We start from the raw sequence: 19,688 nt of genomic DNA on the forward strand, positions 1-19,688 counted from the left end.
CAGTTTCTCTCTGATCGTAGGTACACACACGCATGCATACATGTACACAGAGGCCACCGCTTTTATCCAATCCAATCCACTTTATTTATATAGCACATTTAACAACAAAAACGCTCCAAAGTGCTGCACATACAGTAGAATCACGATAGATAAAACCCCAATAGACAATAAATAAATTAAAAATAAGAAAATGAACAATAAAAATAACTAAAATGTGCAAGATAAACAAATAAATACATACAGCATACAAAAGATAAAACCAATAAAATCTACCAAAATAAAACAAAACCAATAAAACAGAGGACCACACGACTCAAGCAGATGATGATGATGTGCTTGTAGTGTACATTTTTTTTTTAATTTATTGTTTTTGGCTATAATTTAATGGATTTAACAAAAATATTGCATTAACCACTTGAGAATTACAGCCATTTATATACATAGTGGCACCATTTTCAGAACCCACAAGCAGTGTTACCACAGTATCTTTGAAAAGTTACTTTATTAATTACTTTATACAGTTACATTTTACAAATACTTTATACAGTTACTTTAATAGCAGCTCCGGACAACTTGTCAGCAGCTGGTGAATGTAACTACTAAAGTAACTAGTAATCTAATTTGGTGATTTTCAAGATTGAGTACTCAGCAAAGTAATTAATAGTTACTTTGCTGATTGGTTACGTTGCTGATTACTCAATCTTAACAGTAACAAAGTAAGATCACTAGTTACCTTATTAGTTCCATGACTTATTAGTTACAAGCTGTCGGCAGCAGCTAATAAAGTAACTGCATAAAGCTGCAAATGAAGTAACTGTATAAAAGTAACTGTATAAAGTAACTAAAAGTAACTTTCTAAGTAACTGTGGCAACACTGCCCACAAGTAATTAGGCAAAATAAATATAAGTTAGATTTTTTTTTTTTTATTACAAATCATTGCTTTTTCAGCCCGGTTTCTTTTAAAAACTGAAGTGATGAATATACAAACATTTAGTAACTATATTTATCTTGGACTTCATTTATATCAGTGATTCAGGAATGCAAACAGTATGGTTCTGTATGGTAAATCAGTCTGGAGCAGGCAGTTCTCAAAAACTGTCTGCACAAGAAGAAGACCAGTGAGGGAAGCCACCAAGACACCCAAACAATGTTGAAGGAGTGATAGGCCTCTGTGGCTGTGACAGGAAAACTCTGCATTGTGCTACTTTTGTCTGTTGCACTTGCACTTATAGTCATGGTGGTACAGAGAATGATTTTCTTCAGCGACAGTTTGCCAAAAGCATGCGAGAAATTCAGTGCAATGGTTGCTCTATTTTGTTGTTTGAAACTCCTCTGCTCCACTCTAGCATGAAGCTCTATAACTGGTGGTGCAACACAGAAAAAAAGCCCATTGCACTCCACACACATTCTCCAACCACAGTCACAGAATTTTATAATTTCTTCAGAATTACTGCTGGTGTCTTGGTGGCTTCCCTCACGAATTTGAGAATCACCTACTCCACACAGATTTACCACACAGTACCATACCCTTTGTATTTCATAATGATTAATTGACTTAGAAATGTTCATATAGTCAAGAAAACACAATACTCATTTAGTTTGTTCTTTGCTTATGGAGTCTGAAAATGGAGAGGCTGTGTCTAAAAATAAGCAATTCCTAAACATTTAATGCAATATTTCTTTGTTTAACTCCTTGAAATAAAGCTAAAAATCTGCACTACAAGCGCATCTTGATTGCTTCATTTAAACTCCATTGTGACGGTGTACAGAGACAAAATTATAACAGTTGTGTCACCATCCAGGTTTTTGTGAGCCCGACTGTACACGCTTGAAATCAGGGTTGAGAAGTTCATGCAAACTTGTTCTCTGACTTCACATTATAAAGCTTCCTACTTTTATGTAGTATATTCATTATTAGAAAGCAAAACCAATTTGGTATCCACATTCTAGCTCAGACGGTGGAAGATATTGGCATGTAGTTAATAAAAAACTATGCAGCCAACTGCTATCAGCACTCTGTCAGGTCATACATTAGTTTTCACATTTTAACAAGTACAGTGTGGGTTTTTTCCCCCCCTCCATTCTACTTCAATGTGAGCGGGAGTAAAAATGTGAATATTGAATATTATTGTACCTCCATTGAGATATCCTGCCTTCATGCATGAGTAAAACTGACAAAACAGACTGAGTTGTCAGAGGACTCTGTGACTTCAAGGCAGATTTAGAGTTTGAGAGCAGTTCAGGCTGAAAACCCTCCCGGCTAAGATAATGTGGAGACGCAAACCAAAGCGTGCCCACGCTTTGTGTGTGTTTAAAGATTTTTAAAAAGCGAGTGAGAAGCAAAACTGTTGGTGTAGGCTCCCCCAGATAGCCACAGAGGGATAAAACCAACACAGAGTGTACGCCAGGCACACGGGCTATGATAGCGGCTCAGTGGGGACCATACGGGACTCACGCTCGGTGTGGCGGGATGTCTGGAAAAAGGTCAAGCAGATGCACGCGAAAGAAGATGGTGACAGGTCGTTAACCGTGTGTGTGCGTGTGTGCATGTGTGTGTGTCAGTCAGTAGGCCTATGCTGAGGGATTAGCTTTGCAGCCTGCATTGGTTTGGGCTAATCGCTCCTCTTGTCTTATGTAACACTGGACCATTAGTCAGCACAAACATAAAACAAACAACACAATCAACAAACAACAGACCACAAACGCCACACAATGTTGTAAAAGATTCATTACTGTGAGCAAAACGCAGTCATTTCTGAGACACCCTCACACATCACTGCTCACATTTTGCTTGATAGGAACTTCCCATTAGTACTAGGGTCCACTAGTCCTAGTATTTAGGAGAGCATGTTGAAGTTGTTTTTACATTTACGGGAGGCTAGATGTTGCACTAAAATAGGTTAAGTAATGTTCCAAAAGTGTGACCATTAAAAAAAACCAAAACATTTAATTATGGTGAATTACCATTATTTGTTGATTTTCAGTTCAACAGATTTATAGACAAGAGTTCAATTAAAGGTAATTAATGGTGTATGTCAACAGAATCATATGTTTTATTTTTGTAACTTGAACAAAACTGGATCTGGTTTGTTAGCTATTTGAAAGTATCACATTTATTTGTGAACTTTAAAATCAGTTTGGGATTGTAATAATATGCACTATCAAATAATATAGAGGTTAGGACCAGTGGACCCCAAGACCAGTGGACCCTCCCCGTGCTTGATTTGCTCTTACTGACCTTTAACTGCACCACATTCGCATCTACAAGTAAGTAGATAAGTATAAGTTTTAATGTTTAATATTCTGTTACTATGTCATTAAAAACAAATTTGAATTTCAAAATTAGAATTTAATGTATTTTATTAACCTCAATTGTGCACTCAATTATGAGCCAAGGCAAATATTTATATGTGCTGTTGTGATAGTTATTCAGAAAAATATGTCTAACTGTGAATTTGTCAATCTACATATCTTACAGCTTACTCTTCTCTGTGCTTTTTTTAATGTAGGAATTGTCCCACTGGTATGGCAAAGGTAATGGAAAGTTATGTTGGGGTCATTTATGGCCCTGGAAAGATATGTAATTTTTTTTAAAACATTACAGGGTTTGATTTTATCACATAAAATCAATAAATAATTATATTATAACATTTAAGAAATTTGATCATAGATAAAGGAAGCAGTATAGGTGTGATGAAATCCAAAATGACTCCAGTGCTATTTTAGTTGCTAAAATAGCTTAAGTAACTTGAGTGTTAAATAAAGCAGTCTATTAAAGAAAATAAACTTTAGCAGATTAATTAAAAAAATACTGTTTCTTTAGGATCTAGGATCAAAGTCTAGTCCATGATTTCCCAAAGACAACAATCAGGAGATAATGAGCAATAAATAATGAACTGATCAATATGCTGTTCAGCTATGAGATAACTGACCTAAAAGACTTCAGTTTTAATAGTAAAGCTATTTATTCTTCAGTGCTCTGATTACAAACTCTGTCTTTATGTCTGCAGTGGTTTTCCTCCATGAACTCTTTTTGAACAATACTGTACATTAAACCATAAAAGAACAACAAACAGCCACCAAACCTAAAAGCCTAAATGTGTATTGTTCTGATGGGAGCAAAACCTTAACATTAAAAAGTGATGCCATGGCTATGTGTCATAGATTTCTCTAAACAGACTGCTTCTGTTGGCATCGAGTAAAAATCGATCACGGCATGCTTTAGAATCAGACAAATCATGACCACACAAGCCTTTGACGCAAAGCAGGATGGGACTAATTCTATTGGCATGTGGCTGTCATGCGTAGCGTTGCAGCTGTTTATGTGCATTTTCAGTCACGCAACTGACAACCTGCAATAACGCAGAAGCATTTTTTTTAAATAACCCACTCAGAGGGTGCAGCGCACAGCAGGTCATTACCTTTTCCTCTCGTTCATTTTGTCACTTCATCTTTTTGAGATGGCGACTGACCCGTAGAACAGAGGTGATCGCACTGCAGTCAACGCCTCCCGCCTCCTTCCTCCACCACTTAACCTCCTGACCTGTTTAACCCGTGGAGGTGCAAGTGCACGCTGCAAAACCTCAGGTCAGAGCGACTGCTTATATGTGCAATGTGTAGTGTTCATTTACACTGCTTTTTGTGTGATTTATAATTGCGCACGCATTGTGCATATAGTCGTCATCAGCAGATATACTTCGGGAAGCTCTGCACTAATTAACTGTTACTAAAACATTTCCGTTTTCACGATCAATCTAAAGTTCCTTCACCATCAACTCATAATGAGTCATGTATTTTCAAACATAAACACCACTGTAACTTAAATCAGACGTCCTCACATATATGGAGTCATTTTGTTATGTTACTTCGAAATGTAACTGCTTCAGTTGTATTCGCAACCCATCATCGTGCTGCTTTTGAAAAATCTCATATGGCTCAAACTGGAAACACAATGCTCCGTTTTGTCAGCTGCAGAAAAGGCTTGATGACACTGTTGTGTGTGTGTGTGTGTGTGTGTGTGTGTGTGTGTGTGTGCCGTTTGTCTGCCTTTTTCTGCTCCGATGATGGGTGACATCATGTTTGGTCACGGCTTCAGGAGTTGTGGCTATTGTTAAATGATAATTACCAAAAACTCATGAGGGGCCTCAATTTTTTTCTAACCTTGTGACGGCGAGCACATTTCTGTGTAAGGGCAGCCACAGGATGACACACACGCACACACACACACACACACACATACAGGTTGGGAGTGGGGGCCGTACGACCCGCGCTGATTTAATTCTATCTGACAAAACCCTTTGGGGCGTGCAGAGAGAGAGAGGAAGATGGAGAGAGGGGAAAAAGAGAGCGAGGGAGACGCTTTAGGGGCCTCTCCTGCCAGACGTGGCTGTAAAGTGAAAGCTGGAAGTTTTGAGATACTCCCCCAAAAAACCTCGCGCATGAGAATGGATGCAAGATCCATTTAAAAAAAAAAAAAAGTGGCTGAAATACAAGGTGCATGAGAGGAAGAGAGAGACAGAGAGTGAGGTGGAAGACATTGTCCTTTGTTGGTCAGAGGTTAGATGTCTGAAGATGAGGGAACACAAATGTTTGAGCACCTCAGGACATTATTAGTAGTAGTAGTATTGACAACTCACAATAAAATGGTCTTATTCATACTAAAAAACCCTCTGTAATCCCAAAGTGAAAATAAACATCTGCAACATTTCCAAAATTAAGTAAAAAATTTTGTTCCACACTCTGCATTTTATTCATTTTTTAATTTAACTGAAAATATTGGCCAGTGACTTGGAAATGTGCTTATATCCACCCACTGCTGGCTGTAAAAGTGATTATTTAATTATGATCTAGTAAAAAGCGTGATGAAATGAATATTTAACATTATGTATTTTTTTAATATTTAAAAAACTTGAGGACCATTTCATTTTTTTATTTGATGTCATTATAGACAGATAGATCTCTATCTGCATACAGATACATAATGATTATATGGTGATTTTTTTTTTCCAAATAGACAAACCAGATAAAATGAGGCTACCTTAAATTTCAAAAATGGCATTATTACAACTATGACAATAAAATTATAAATATTCAAATAACCTATTATCAGACACTGTGTTCACAGTGTCTGATAATAAGCAGTAAATATAGTTTTTTTATTATTAGATTCCACTTTGTCAATTTTAAAAAAAAACGTGTGTTGTGCTATTTATGACATCATTCCAGACTTAAATTTTTCTTCCACCTGATGAATTGTTTTACTCATTGTGAAGTAGCTGAAGTTCAAACCTGATTTGCAACATTACAGTTTCAGAACACATGTTAAACTTTGTGGAAGCAGCGATTACACAAATCAAACTGATCAATCAAATCAGAGTCACACTAAAAGCGGTTAAGCGACTTTTTGCTGCGCCTGAAGTTTTAAATACACTCGAAACCAAACGTTAATTTCACGTTTAGCAAAAGCAACACGACAGAAACGCGTTAACGGGGCGCGCTGAAAGTATGAACAAGTTTTGATCGATCACTTCAACCTGTAAAAAAAAAAAAAAAAAAAAAAAAAATTTATGCACGTGATCGATGATTAAACTCTTACACTCAGACTTTATACGCACGAAATTTTAGGCCTGTTCCGCGCACGCATGGAGAACTCGTATACGCACACATTACGCATTTTAGTGACAGATCGAAAAAAAAAATAGTTTTGTTAATTTTTTATTATTACTTACAAAGTGACGGTGACGCCACGGTACCGAAAAACTCACAGAACAAAGTTGAATGAAAAATGAAAGAGATAAATAAATAAGAGTGTGTGCGCGCGCGTTTGGCGGCGGTGTGTGGGAGCAGCCGTGTGGTCTCACCTCGCATGGTGTTGGCGCTGCTGGAGCTGATTCTCGCTTCCCAAAGCAGCAGTCATGAAGAAACAAACGGAAACACTTAAAAACGGGGGCTGCTGGGGGCAAAGATCCTCCGTGACAACAAATAAGGAGAAAAGCACAAAGTGCGCGGATGGTGGGCGGCGAGGTCCAGCGGCTGCGCTGAGCAGAGGAGTCTGTGCGTTAAAAGCATCCCAGAGCGGGGCGCAGCGAGGCGGGCTGAGGTCGGGCGGTGCGCTCTGGTCGTGCGGCCGCTTTTCTCACGACATCTGCGCTCTCACCTCTGCGGGAGCGTTTCACTGTTTTCTGTGGGCTGAGGGAGGGGCAGAGCGCGGAGGAGAGGCTTTACCCGGCCGCCTGGATTGGACTGGAGCACTTTCCGCTCCGCCCACTCTCTCCTGCAACCTCCAGCCCGGATGGGCACAGCGTGCACTGCGCGCACGGCGCACGCAGGCACTGTCAAAGGCAAAAAAACAAAAAAAAAACAAAACAAAAACAAAACAAACAACAACAACAACAACAAAAAAACAGTCTGTAATATCGCAAATACGAGACAGAGCCGCGCAGTTTTTCCGCTTTTCAACCCTGAACATAAAACGTCGTCTTTTCCAGGGGCGTAGCTGTGGTGGTGTTGTTTTTTAAAGACAAATATGCTGAAAATTATGAAAGAGCTACTACATATTTTTAAAATTTTAATTGTTAGTTGGCATTTTAATATATGACAACTGGTTGTGTTTACACCTATGTCTGCCACCAGGATTATTCTCCCATGGAGTGAGAGTCCAGGGGGTTTTATTCGGGGGGTCATCAGATTCAAAGTCAAAGTCAAAGTGTCTTTATTTGTCTCCCTAAGGAGAAATTTGCCTTGGACAGAGGGGTCTGCTACACAACAACACATCAGGGGAGGTGATAGTCTAGTGGTTAAGGTGTTGGGCTTGAGTCCAGAAGATCATGGGTTCAAATCCCCACCCGACTGGAAAATCCCTTATTGCTCCTGGTGTGTAGTGAGTGGCAGCACCCTGACATTGAGGTGAATGTGAGGCGTAATTGTAAAGCGCTTTGAGCGTCTGATGCAGATGGTCTATTTACCATTTACCGGTACATAGCACCCATACATCAAAAACAACATAGTAAATCAAAGTTAAAACATAAATACACAACGTTATTAACTTCTTTGTGCAAATTCCGCAATACATACCTTATGCTATCTTCCCTGAACTATCTGCTGATTTATGAGCTTCACTGACAATGGAATAAATGAATGTTTATATCGATTATATTTACAAAGAGGAACCCTGCATCTCCTTCCTGAGTTAAGTAAAATATATTCAGAGTGCAGTACATGAGACGCATCTGTTAAAATATTGTCAGCACATCTGAGAACTGCCTGTTCAAGCAACTCTTGGGGAGTTACAGGTACCACCATACCCATGATTTTCCAGCTATCTTAATCAAATTTAATATTTGAGTTTTTGATTTAACCATTAAATTACAATGTGTTTTACATGTGATAAAAGGTATTTTGAGACACCAAAATCCAATCTTATAAATTTTTATCTGAATCCATGGGCAGTTTTTGGAATATTTATGCCACTTTTGTTTACAATTCAAGGCATTTCCAATAATTTTCACCCTTTTGTGTGTGTGTGTGTGATACAGCAAAACCAGTAAAGTCACTCTTGTGCAATGAACATCCTCCTCCAGTAATTTGTACTTGTGGTATTCACTTTGCTTCCAATACTCTACCTTACCCACATTTTACTCTTTCCTTTCATCTAATGCATTTACCTGATTGCCAACCTCATGATGGCATTAAGAACAAAATAATCTATGGGTTTGTGATATTGTCACAAAAAGCACCGCATTTTCATGATGGGGCACAAAATTGTTTCGTGATGTAGCACAAAATGCAGGGTAACACGGGGGGTCTGCAGGGATTATGGCCAGGGGTAGGGGAAGGGAGACATGTTGTGGATATAGTTAGAGGAGAAGGGGTAGGGTTATAGATAGTGTAATAATTTAAAAACCGCGTCATGAAAATGCTACTAATTTCGTGATGAGGGCATGAAAAAAGGTGTGAGACTGGCCTGTGAATGCACAAGGTGAAGGGTAAAGTATTGTGACTTTGCCCTTGTCGTGATCACTTTTGGAGATAATGAAGAATTCTTTTGTGCTTTCATACTGCTTTTGTAAATGAAGCGTAGTGCAAGTTCACCCAGAAGGCTCAGAATTCAGTCTCTCACAATCCGCTGACTTCAGCCATGTACACAATCCTGAACACATGCCACCATTAACAATTATTGCAAACCAGTCAGATACAGGCACGTCCTTTAAAAACTTTGAGATCTCACTAGCCTTTCATTGTTTTTCCAGTTCTCCACCTGATGCTCCCTCTGCCACCCTACCACCACTAGTTGGTCCTTGTATGCCTCAGGGATGGGCTTCACCCCCTGCTTCCTCCATTGACAGGACTCAAGCTCATCTCAGCGCATCCCACCACTGCTATGGGAACTGAGGCCAAACCAAATTCATAACTGAACTCACCTACAGTACGTAATAAATCACTTTCTTTAACTTACTGAGTCTTCTGCTAGAACTGAAAACAACCAGTTGTGTTGCTTACCTAACAACACTACCACATTGGGATTTGGGTAAATAGAATATTGGAAGTTTTGCTTTCCTAAAATGAAGGTGAAACATTTTCGGTTTATATTGAATTTGCTGAATGGTTGAGGTTACCTGTTACCTATCCTGGGTAACACAATTCAGTAAGATGCAGTCTTCCTTGACTTGTTACAGGCCTTCCAGCTGGCTTCCTTTTGTTTTGTTTTGTTTTTTGTTTTTTTAGCTGTCCACAACAATATTGCAGTACCGTATGGTTTCTTAGTGGGTCTTGTTGAAACCTGATCATACTCAAACAAACCTCAGAGGTTAGCTCCATGAGTCTGTGTATGCATCAATATTTTTATTTTATTTTATTAAACCTTTATTTAACCAGGTTAGTCCCATTGCAACAAAGGAGACCAGGACAATTTTAAAGTTTCCAATTCACCTAACCTAATACAATGAAGAAATAAAACACAAGTTACAAATTGTGGATATGCAAGGGGGGCAGGGGAGCAGACAGTGAAGGTGGGAGAAAAAGAAAGAGTAGAAGAAAGTTAGAGTGCATCAACACTAAAGTAATGTATCCATGGAAGAGTGCAATGATGGATATTATTGTTGCTTACTAGGGCCCAATCTCACTTTTTTTCCATGCCCCCATCAGGAAAAGCGCCTGCTTTTTGTGACACAATTTTGTATTTTGCTATTTATAATCTTCCCCTTCTCCTAACTCTAACCATAACCATAAGTGTGTCCCCTCCCCAAACATTAACCATGACCCCCTCCCAAACCCTCCCCCTTTCACCCCACAGTTTTTGCCCTCCCCCATCTCCATCACCAACCCATAGATTAATGTACTTTTCGTAACCCAGTCCCACAAACTGCCATGAGACCGCGTTGGGCATTCCCTGGAGGTTACTTTACATAGACACTGATTATAACAGTTCGCCAAAGGTGGGCCAATAATATCATTATCTGCCCACTACTTTGGTACAGTCTGGAATGGAGTTTTGTAGTTTTTTTGGGGGGGTGAGGTGTTATTGGCTGATAGACTGCTAACCCTATGTCATGGCGTGGCTTCAGTCGTAGTTGTCGGCGTTGTTGTCTGTTTATTGCGATATCTCCAAAACTGTCTAACATTTTTCTAATTTGGCAAGGGTGTAATATGGGTCATTGATATTGTTCCTGCCTAATAATCATATTCATAGATTTGTTCGTTTGGAAATGGTGGTCATTTTATGCCGAAAACAGTTAATTTGGACCCAGTTTTCTCAAAAACTGTGCAGTAACTTTTCATTTAATTTAACAAGGGCATAACATTGGTCACTGACATTTTTCCCAGCCGAAAGTGATTTGCACAGATTCATTCTTTGGAAATGGCAGCCATTTTTAATCCCCAAAATGGCCATGTTACCTCGGGCTTCAACTGAGCCGGTAAACCACAGAGCCCTTTGCACTCTAGTTTGTATTGTTCCACAATGAGGCACAGCCCCATTTACCAGCAGCATCCGCCAGGCCTTCTGTCGGACCTTCAGCACCAGGATTTTTGAAGGGAGCATGATATCAGCATGACATACATTGGTTAGTTGCTTGAACAAAATATTCCAAGAGGTCAGAATACACTCCCAGACAGCTTTGGTATTTATTTTGTCAATGTTAGCAAGAAATGCACATTTTTTAAATGTAAAAACCCCATTTTTGGAGCCAGGTAATTCCGCCGAGATGATTTATAAGCCATCATACAGATACAGTACTCCAGCATGCTAACTAGTGCACAGAAATGTCAGCATGAAACAAAGTTGTACAGAAGCAAATTAACTGAAATTTGGTTCCGTCACAAACAGAGGAAAAGCTCAGTGACATTATTTGAGTTTCCATTACAGACGTATGCAAAAGTTTAAAGAACTGTCATTTTTTCTAGTGATCTCCTATAACACACTCTCTGTCTCTTGTTTCATCCACAGGTACCATGGCATGTATTTTAGAATGTTGTGTGATTCTTTCTGTATGTCATGTGACCTGTAGCAGCAGAAAAAGTTTCCATTCCACTTTTTCAAAACACTTGAAAACTCATCTTATGTGAGGGTAAAACAAAAAACAAAAAACAAAAAACAAAAAATTTTTGTAATATTTGAGTTTTTTTTTTTTTTCATACATACATACATTTGTGTTTCCATTAAGTGTATTTTCAGTTCATTACTTCAGTTTGCCTTGTGTCAGGTTTTCTCTTCTTTACCAATCTGTCATTAAACATTGTGCATAGTAATAGCAGCAAGTAACCATGAGCTAGCCATGCCCCAGGAAGGTTCATCAAGTGACAATTGCCAACTGCTTGCCACCCTCATTTGTAGTCAGTCTGACTGCTGAGTAAATGTGTTCATTGTTTGATGGGTGATAGTGGATATGGTTTGCATGTGCTTGTGCAGTTTACGTGATCATAATATTAACATGGTTTTATTTCAGGCTCTGTGGTTGATTATTGGCCCTCCATCTATGATAATCTCTCTCTCTCTCTCTCTCTCTCTCTCTCTCTCTCTCTCTCTCTCTCTCTCTCTCTCTCTCTCTCTCTCTCTCTATATATATATATACGAGGGCTGTCCGTAAAGTAACAGTCCTTTTTATTTTTTTCAGAAACTATATGGATTTCATTCATATGTTTTTACGTCAGACATGCTTGAACCCTCGTGTGCATGCGTGAGTTTTTCCACGCCTGTCGGTGACGTCATTCGCCTGTGAGCACTCCTTGTGGGAGGAGTCGTCCAGCCCCTCGTCGGAATTCCTTTGTCTGAGAAGTTGCTGAGAGACTGGCGCTTTGTTTGATCAAAATTTTTTCTAAACCTGTGAGACACATCGAAGTGGACATGGTTCGAAAAATTAAGCTGGTTTTCAGTGAAAATTTTAACAGCTGATGAAAGATTTTGAGGTGATTCTGTCGCTTTAAGGACTTTTCACCTTGCGAGACGTCGCTCAGCGCTCTCAGGCGGCGTCATCAGCCTGTTTCAAGCTTAAAACCTCCACATTTCAGGCTCTATTGATCCAGGACGTCGTGAGAGAACAGAGACGTTTCAGAAGAAGTCGGTTTCAGCATTTTATCCGGATATTCCACTGTTAAAGGAGATTTTTTTAATGAAAGACGTGCGGACGGGTCCGCGCGTCGGGACGCAGCCGACGCGGCGCGGCGGCACAGGAAAAACACCTCCGTGTTGATAACCATTTGTTAAAATCCAGTTGGCTTTTGATGGCTTTCAGTGGAGTGAGTATATGAGAAATTGTTTGTCAGCTGGAGATGTTCCAACTTGTCCTCAAGGCTTCCAACAGAGGTGTTTTTCCTGTGGCGGAGCGTCGCGGCGGCTGCGTCCCGACGCGTGGACCCGTCCGCACGTCTTTCATTAAAAAAATCTCCTTTAACAGTGGAATATCCGGATAAAATGCTGAAACCGACTTCTTCTGAAACTTCTCTGTTCTCTCACGACGTCCTGGATCAACAGAGCCTGAAATGTGGAGGTTTTAAGCTTGAAACAGGCTGATGACGCTGCCTGAGAGCGCTGTGCGACGTCTCGCACCGTGAAAAGTCCTTAAAGCGACAGAATCACCTCAAAATCTCTCATCAGCTGTTAAAATTTTCACTGAAGACCAGCTTAATTTTTCGAACCATGTCCACTTCGATGTGTCTCACAGGTTTAGAAAAAATTTTGATCAAACAAAGCGCCAGTCTCTCAGCAACTTCTCAGACAAAGGAATTCCGACGAGGGGCTGGACGACTCCTCCCACAAGGAGTGCTCACAGGCGAATGACGTCACCGACAGGCGTGGAAAAACTCACGCATGCGCACGAGGGTTCAAGCATGTCTGACGTAAAAACATATGAATTAAATCCATATAGTTTTTGAAAAAAATAAAAAGGACCTATACTTTACGGACAGACCTCGTATATATATATGAAACCATCAAGTCACTCTCAAGTGATGAATCAGCAAGTCCCAAGTCAAGTCTGAAGTCATAATTACCACCAATTGTTTGCAAGCTGTCTTGAGACATAACTTGGGACTTGCAGATTGATGACTTGAGAATGACTTGAGAGTGACTTTGTCACTCTCAAGTCATGAGGCAAGTGACACTGAGGCAAGACTGCAAACCGCTAAGCCTCCTCTGTATATATAATTGCTAAATATGATGTCAAAAATCACCAAAAGTCGACTTACCGCCTCTTGCAGATTATTTCTTAGATACATTTCAAGATATGTATCTAATGAAGTACAATGAGTTTTGTGTTGTCAGTTGTAATTGTAAACTTGTTCAGTAACATTCATTCGTGTATGCGTATGTGTGTGTATATATATATATATATATATATATATATATATGTGTGTGTGTGTGTGTGTGTGTGTGTGTGTGTGTAATTATGTATGTGTAGGTGTATATTGGTGTGTGTATATATGTGTGTATGTAGATGAAGACACAGGGTTCACTAGATGTTTATGATAATGGGATTTGAGTTTGTGTTGATAAATGTGTTTGTAGCATGGCCCAAGCAGAGGGTCACCCCTTAGAGTCTGGTCTGCTTGAGGTTTCTTCCTCAATACATCAGAGGGAGTTTTTCCTTACCACTGTCGCCTGTGTGCTTGCTCTGGGGGTTGGTAATGTGTATATATGTATGTATGTATATATGGGGTGGGCATTTATAAGCTTTGCTTCTGCTCACCCCCTTTTTGGTCACACATGTCACTATGGAATTGTCTTGTGTATCAGTTTTTGTTATTGTCGAGTTTGTGTGCCAAAATAAATAAATTCAATTCAATTCAATTTCCTTTCATACACATCTCCACATGGTTTGCTTCCACTGTGTGAAATTACATTAAAATCAACCAAATGATGTAGGAGGAGGTGTGCTTAAAACCTGGCTCCTGGAGATCATCTGCTGCGCACGTTTTCCATGTGTGCATGCTGCAACCACAGCTGTTTAGTTAAGTCTGCAGTCGTTAGCTCCTGACTGGTTGGGCACACCTGACTTAGTTAATTAGCAGGCGGTGGAGCAGGGAAACATATAGATCAGGTGATCTCCAGGGGCAGGGCTGGTGACCCCTGACATGTTTATTGCAATTTTATATTGTACCCATGTTACTTATTTATTGCCTGATTTTGATTTTATTAAACCGTTTGCTATGCTGTGTGTTCAACATATTATTAATAAAGTGTGTTTTAAAGAAAGGATTCACAAAGTCTGATCCATGCACAACAACTTTGGGAAACAAGCTGATCAGAGTTAACTTCTAAGGCCTCGTAATCAGTTCATTAGCAATTCGTAATTAGTTCAGTAGCAACTTTTTTCATCTGAAATAAACAAGTGAAAACTATTTAGACTCATGTTACCTCACATATTGTTTAATAACCCAAACATCACCTGAAAAATATTGTTAGGTGCTAATCGTCCCTTATGTTGATGTCTATTGTGAATATAATGGCGAAAGCATGTGTCCTGTTTGCTGATTTTTATATCAACTAGGTGGTACTACACACGCCTTGGATACACAGTTCAACTGTAGCGTTAATGTGATGTGCTCTACGTTCTATGATACACCCTTTCAACAAGGCCTAAGATTAATGCAAAATTGTTATATATTTTACAAAACACACCAAACTGATCACATTTCTTCAGATGTCATTGTGCCACTAGTATACCAATGATTACAAAGTAGACTGAACATAAATATAAAAACTTTTGTATTTGCATGAACTGTTTTCCATTTTTCATGAGCTGAACTCAAAGATCTAAAACATTTTCTATATACACAAAAGACCTATTTCTCTCAAATACTGTTCACAAATCTGTGTTAGTGAGCACTTCTCCTTTGCCAAGATAATCCATCCCACCTCACAGCTGTGGCATATCAAGAAGTTGATTAGACAACATGATGATTAGGCTGGCCACAATAAAAGGCCACTCTGAAATGCTCGGTTTTATCACACAGGACGATGACATAGATGTTGCAATTTTGAGGAAGCATACAATTGGAATGCCGACTGCAGAAATGTCCGCCAGAGCTGTTGTCCGTGAATTGAAAGTTCATTTCGCTACCATATGCCGTCTCCAAAGAATTTGGCAGTACATCCAACCGGCCTCACAACCGCAGACTACATGTTACCACACCAGCCCAGGATCGCCACATCCAGCATGTTCATCTCCAAGATCGTCTGAGACCAGCCACCCAGACAGCTGCCGGAACAATCATTTTGTAGAACCAAAGAATTTCTGCACAAACTTTCAGAAACCGTGTCAAGGAAGCTCATCTGCTCATCTGCATGCTCATTGTCTTCATCGGGGTCTCAACCTGAATACTGTTCTTCATCGTAACCAACTTGAGTGAGCAAATGCTCACATTCAATGGCGTCTGGCTCCTGATCAACTCTATACAAAGGAGATGTTTGGAACTGCATGAGGCAAATGGTGGCCACACCAGATACTGACTGGTTTTCTGACAACCACCACCGCCACCACCACCATTGCCACCACCTCCCCCAATAAAGCAAAACTGAACATTTCAGAGTGGCCTTTTATTGTGGCCAGCCTAAGGCACACCTGCACAATAATCATGCTGTCTAATCAGCATCTTGATATGCCACAACTGTGAGGTGGGATGCATTATCTCAGCAAAGGAGAAGTGCTCACTAACACAGATTTCGACAGACTTGTGACCAAAATTTGAGAAATAAGTCTTTTTGGCATATAGAAAATGTTTTAGATCTTTGAGTTCAGTTCACGAAAAATGGGAGCAAAACCAAAAGTGTTGCATTTATACTTTTGTTCAGTGTCGTTTGCTAGCGTTACAGTATTTTTATTAGTATTACAGTAATAATACTAATACTACAGTATTAGTTGTTTTGTTTAAAGCAAGATATTTTTTTAAGTAGATGGAAGATTATGTTATGGTTTTGCTGAGCCTTTGAGATTAAATGAAGCCAAATGAGCCATAAGATTTCTCAGATTTTTTAAAAATTTTTGTTTAGTTTAGATTTGCATTTACAGTGAACCAGCAAATGTGAAACCAGTGAGCGTTACTGAGCATTAAAAAAAAAAATGCCTGGGTCTTCTGTGACCCCTGGGTTGACCCCTGATGATATGGACACTGAAACATCGACAAAACAGGAAAATTGATCTTGTCTTGATCGTGCTGTAGTGAGTGAGTGTGAATTCCTGTTCCTCGCTTCACTCTTGGTATTCAGTCATTACGTCAGGTTTCTACGGGAAAAGTGAGCTGGCGCTTCTGTCAGTCCACGTGAGGCAGAGGACGGGCAGGTGTAGGTGAGATCCTCCCTCACCGAGTCTTTTAGCCTCTTTAGCTGTGGCTCACACACACACATACACACATATACACACACACACACACACACACACACACACACACACACACACACACACACACACACACACACACACACACACACACACACACACACACAGAGAGAGAGAGCATGCGGACAAGAGAGAAACTGCCCCGAGCACATCTCCACTGACCTACATTTCATCTGTCGCTTATTGCCACTCTTCCTTTTTTCATCTCTTATTTCTCCTCCACAAATTGTGATGTAATGACCAAAGTTGGCGTGATAAAATCCCAGACTGGTCAGGATGAAACACTGCTCCGGACACGGCAGAAAGAAAGGCAGAGGCAGAAACGAGACAGTCAGCTGAAAAACACACTAAAAACTTCATCCCCCAACCCCATCCCCCTCCCCTTTATTTGAATGTCAAAGCAACAAAATATCTGATCCGTTTGCGTCCATCAGATTGATGAAAAGTCTGTTCTGACCACTCTTTGTCCTCGCAATAAAACAGAAGATGAATCAATTTAAACAAGTTGCCTTTGGAGCCAGAAAAAGTAGTGGCGTGGAGGCATCTCTGTCCATATGGCGGTAAGCGGGAGGAAGGGATCGGGCTGGGCTACGCCTGAGGCCTGAGCTCAGAGAAGAAAGCAGCACTCACTGAGGAGCTCGGCAGCTCTTTCTGCTTTTATGTTCCGCTGCCTTTGGTCTGGCCTTTTATTTCTGCCGGTCCACCTACCTGAATAAAGCCAATGGCGGTTAAAACGACTCTATCTGAATCTGAAATATGATTTCAGAGCTGAAACAGTTAGACAGTGATGCAGCGTCAGCGTGTTGTTGATGTGGTGCTCTGCAGACAACAAATTAGGAGAAAATTAGACAAGCAGTCGTGTTAAAACCTTAAGCAGCACTCTTCAACAAAAACCCCAACCGAGTGTTGCCTCACAGACACACTCAAGATAAAGCACTATAATTTGTTAACTGAAGTAGCGGCTGAAGAGGATTTTTCTATTTGGGGGCCTGATTATTTAGAGTTAAGCCAACAGAGTCTGTTATTGTCATCCTGGTCAGAATTAGTGGCAGCCATGAATTTTAAATGCAGAATTTAAAATGACGGATCAAATCAAGTCTGGCAGGGTGCCTCACTGTATCTATGACATTGTGTAATCACCTTGGGTCCTGGATGGCGGCCACCCAGGTAGACAACCGGTCAATCCCCACATCTACAAAGTAACCATCTCCATGTAGGGAACGTAGGCATCCCTTTGGCCTTCTGCAGCTACTACGGTGCTCAACACTCAAGCGCCTATGTCAGGGGTATTCAGATCATTCCAGAAAAGGCTGAGAGGGTGCAGGTTGTCTTTGCAACCACACACTCCACCAGGTGATTTCACTGATTAATGTCACTTTGAGCAGATGGAATCAGTCAGTGATTCACCCCTGACCTATGTGCTGGGTCATGTCAAAGCCGATGCTCCCTCACAGTGCAAGTGATACTCCGATACTCCTCAGTAATTGTTCACTACCAAATGCAAATGAAGCAATTTAGAATAGTGAATTTTCCAGATTACGAGGTCTGTGAGAAAAGTATAATGACAAGAGACGTGGTCATAATGTTGTGGGGCAAAAATACAGGGGAAGTCTATTTTGTGCAAATGCTGAATGAAGCAACGGAACAACTGCCAGTCTATGTGAAAGCAGTATGATGACAGCATGATGTATGCTGGTTGGTTGCTCAAACAAAATAACCAGACAGTTGAACTTCCATATAAATCTCACATGTTTAACAATTTTTCTTTTATGGTGCATCCGGAAAGCATCATTTACAGCGCTTCACTTTTTCCATATTTTGTTATGTTACAGCCTTATTCCAGAATGGGGCAAATTCATTTTTCCCCTCAAAATTGTTCTCACAACACCTCATAATGACAACACGTAAAAGTTTTTATTTTTTTAATTTTTATTTTTGCAAGTTTATTCAAAATAAAAATACTAAGAAATCACATGCACATAAGTATTTATACCTTTTGCTCAATACTTTGCTGATGCACCTTTGACAGCAATTGTAGCCTCAAATCGTCTTGAATATGATGATGCCATAAGCTTGGTGCACCTATCTTTGAGCAGTTTTGCCCATTCCTCTTTTCAGTACCTCTCAAGTTCCATCAGGTTGAATGAGGAGCATTGGTGCACAGCCATTTTTAGATCTCTCCAGAGATGTTCAATCAGATTCAAGTCTGGGCTCTGCCTGGGCCACTCAAGGACATTCACAGAGTCAGTCATTCACTGAAGCCACTCCTTTGATATGTTGGCTGTGTGCTTAGGCTCATTGTCTTGCTGAAAGGTTTGAGGTCAAGAGAGCTCTGGAGCAGGTTTTCATCCAGGATGTCTCTGTACATTGCTGCATTCATCTTACCTTCAACTAGTCTCCCAGTTCCTGCTGCTGAAAAACATCCTCACAGCATGATGCTGCCACCACCATGCTTCACTATTGGAATGGTGCTTAGTTTCCTCCAAACATGACCCCTGGCGCTCAAGCCAAAGAGTTCAATCTTTGTAAGAATTTTGTCTCTTATGGTCTGAGAGTTCTTCAGGTGCCTTTTGGCAAACTCCAGGTGAGCAGCCATGTGCCTTTTATAAAGGAGTGGCTTCTGTTTGGGTACTCTACCATACAGGCCTGAGTGATGGATTCTTACAGAGATGGTTGTCCTTCTGAAAGGTTCTCCTCTCTCCACAGAACAATGCTGGAGCTCTGACAGAGTGACCATCGGGTTCTTGGTCACCTCCCTGTCTAAGGTCTTTCTCCCCCAATCGCTCACTATAGATGGGTGGCCAGCTCTAGGAAGACTCCTGGCGGCTCCAAACCTCTTCCATTTATGGATGATGGAG

General features: G+C 40.3%; 1 protein-coding gene across 1 annotated transcript in view; it reads right to left on the minus strand.

The window, feature by feature from the left end:
- rorb (RAR-related orphan receptor B) overlaps positions 1–7,182 on the minus strand; it is a 77,360-nt gene extending 70,178 nt beyond the window's left edge. The window contains exon 1 of the mRNA XM_034169800.1: positions 6,862–7,182. Coding sequence (XP_034025691.1) covers positions 6,862–6,868 — 7 coding nt within the window. The 5' untranslated portion in view covers positions 6,869–7,182. The remainder of the gene's footprint in view (positions 1–6,861) is intronic.
- Between the last annotated feature and the right edge of the window lie 12,506 nt (positions 7,183–19,688).

This window comes from Thalassophryne amazonica, chromosome 5, assembly GCF_902500255.1.
Source record: "Thalassophryne amazonica chromosome 5, fThaAma1.1, whole genome shotgun sequence".
Classification (NCBI taxonomy): Eukaryota; Metazoa; Chordata; class Actinopteri; order Batrachoidiformes; family Batrachoididae; genus Thalassophryne; species Thalassophryne amazonica.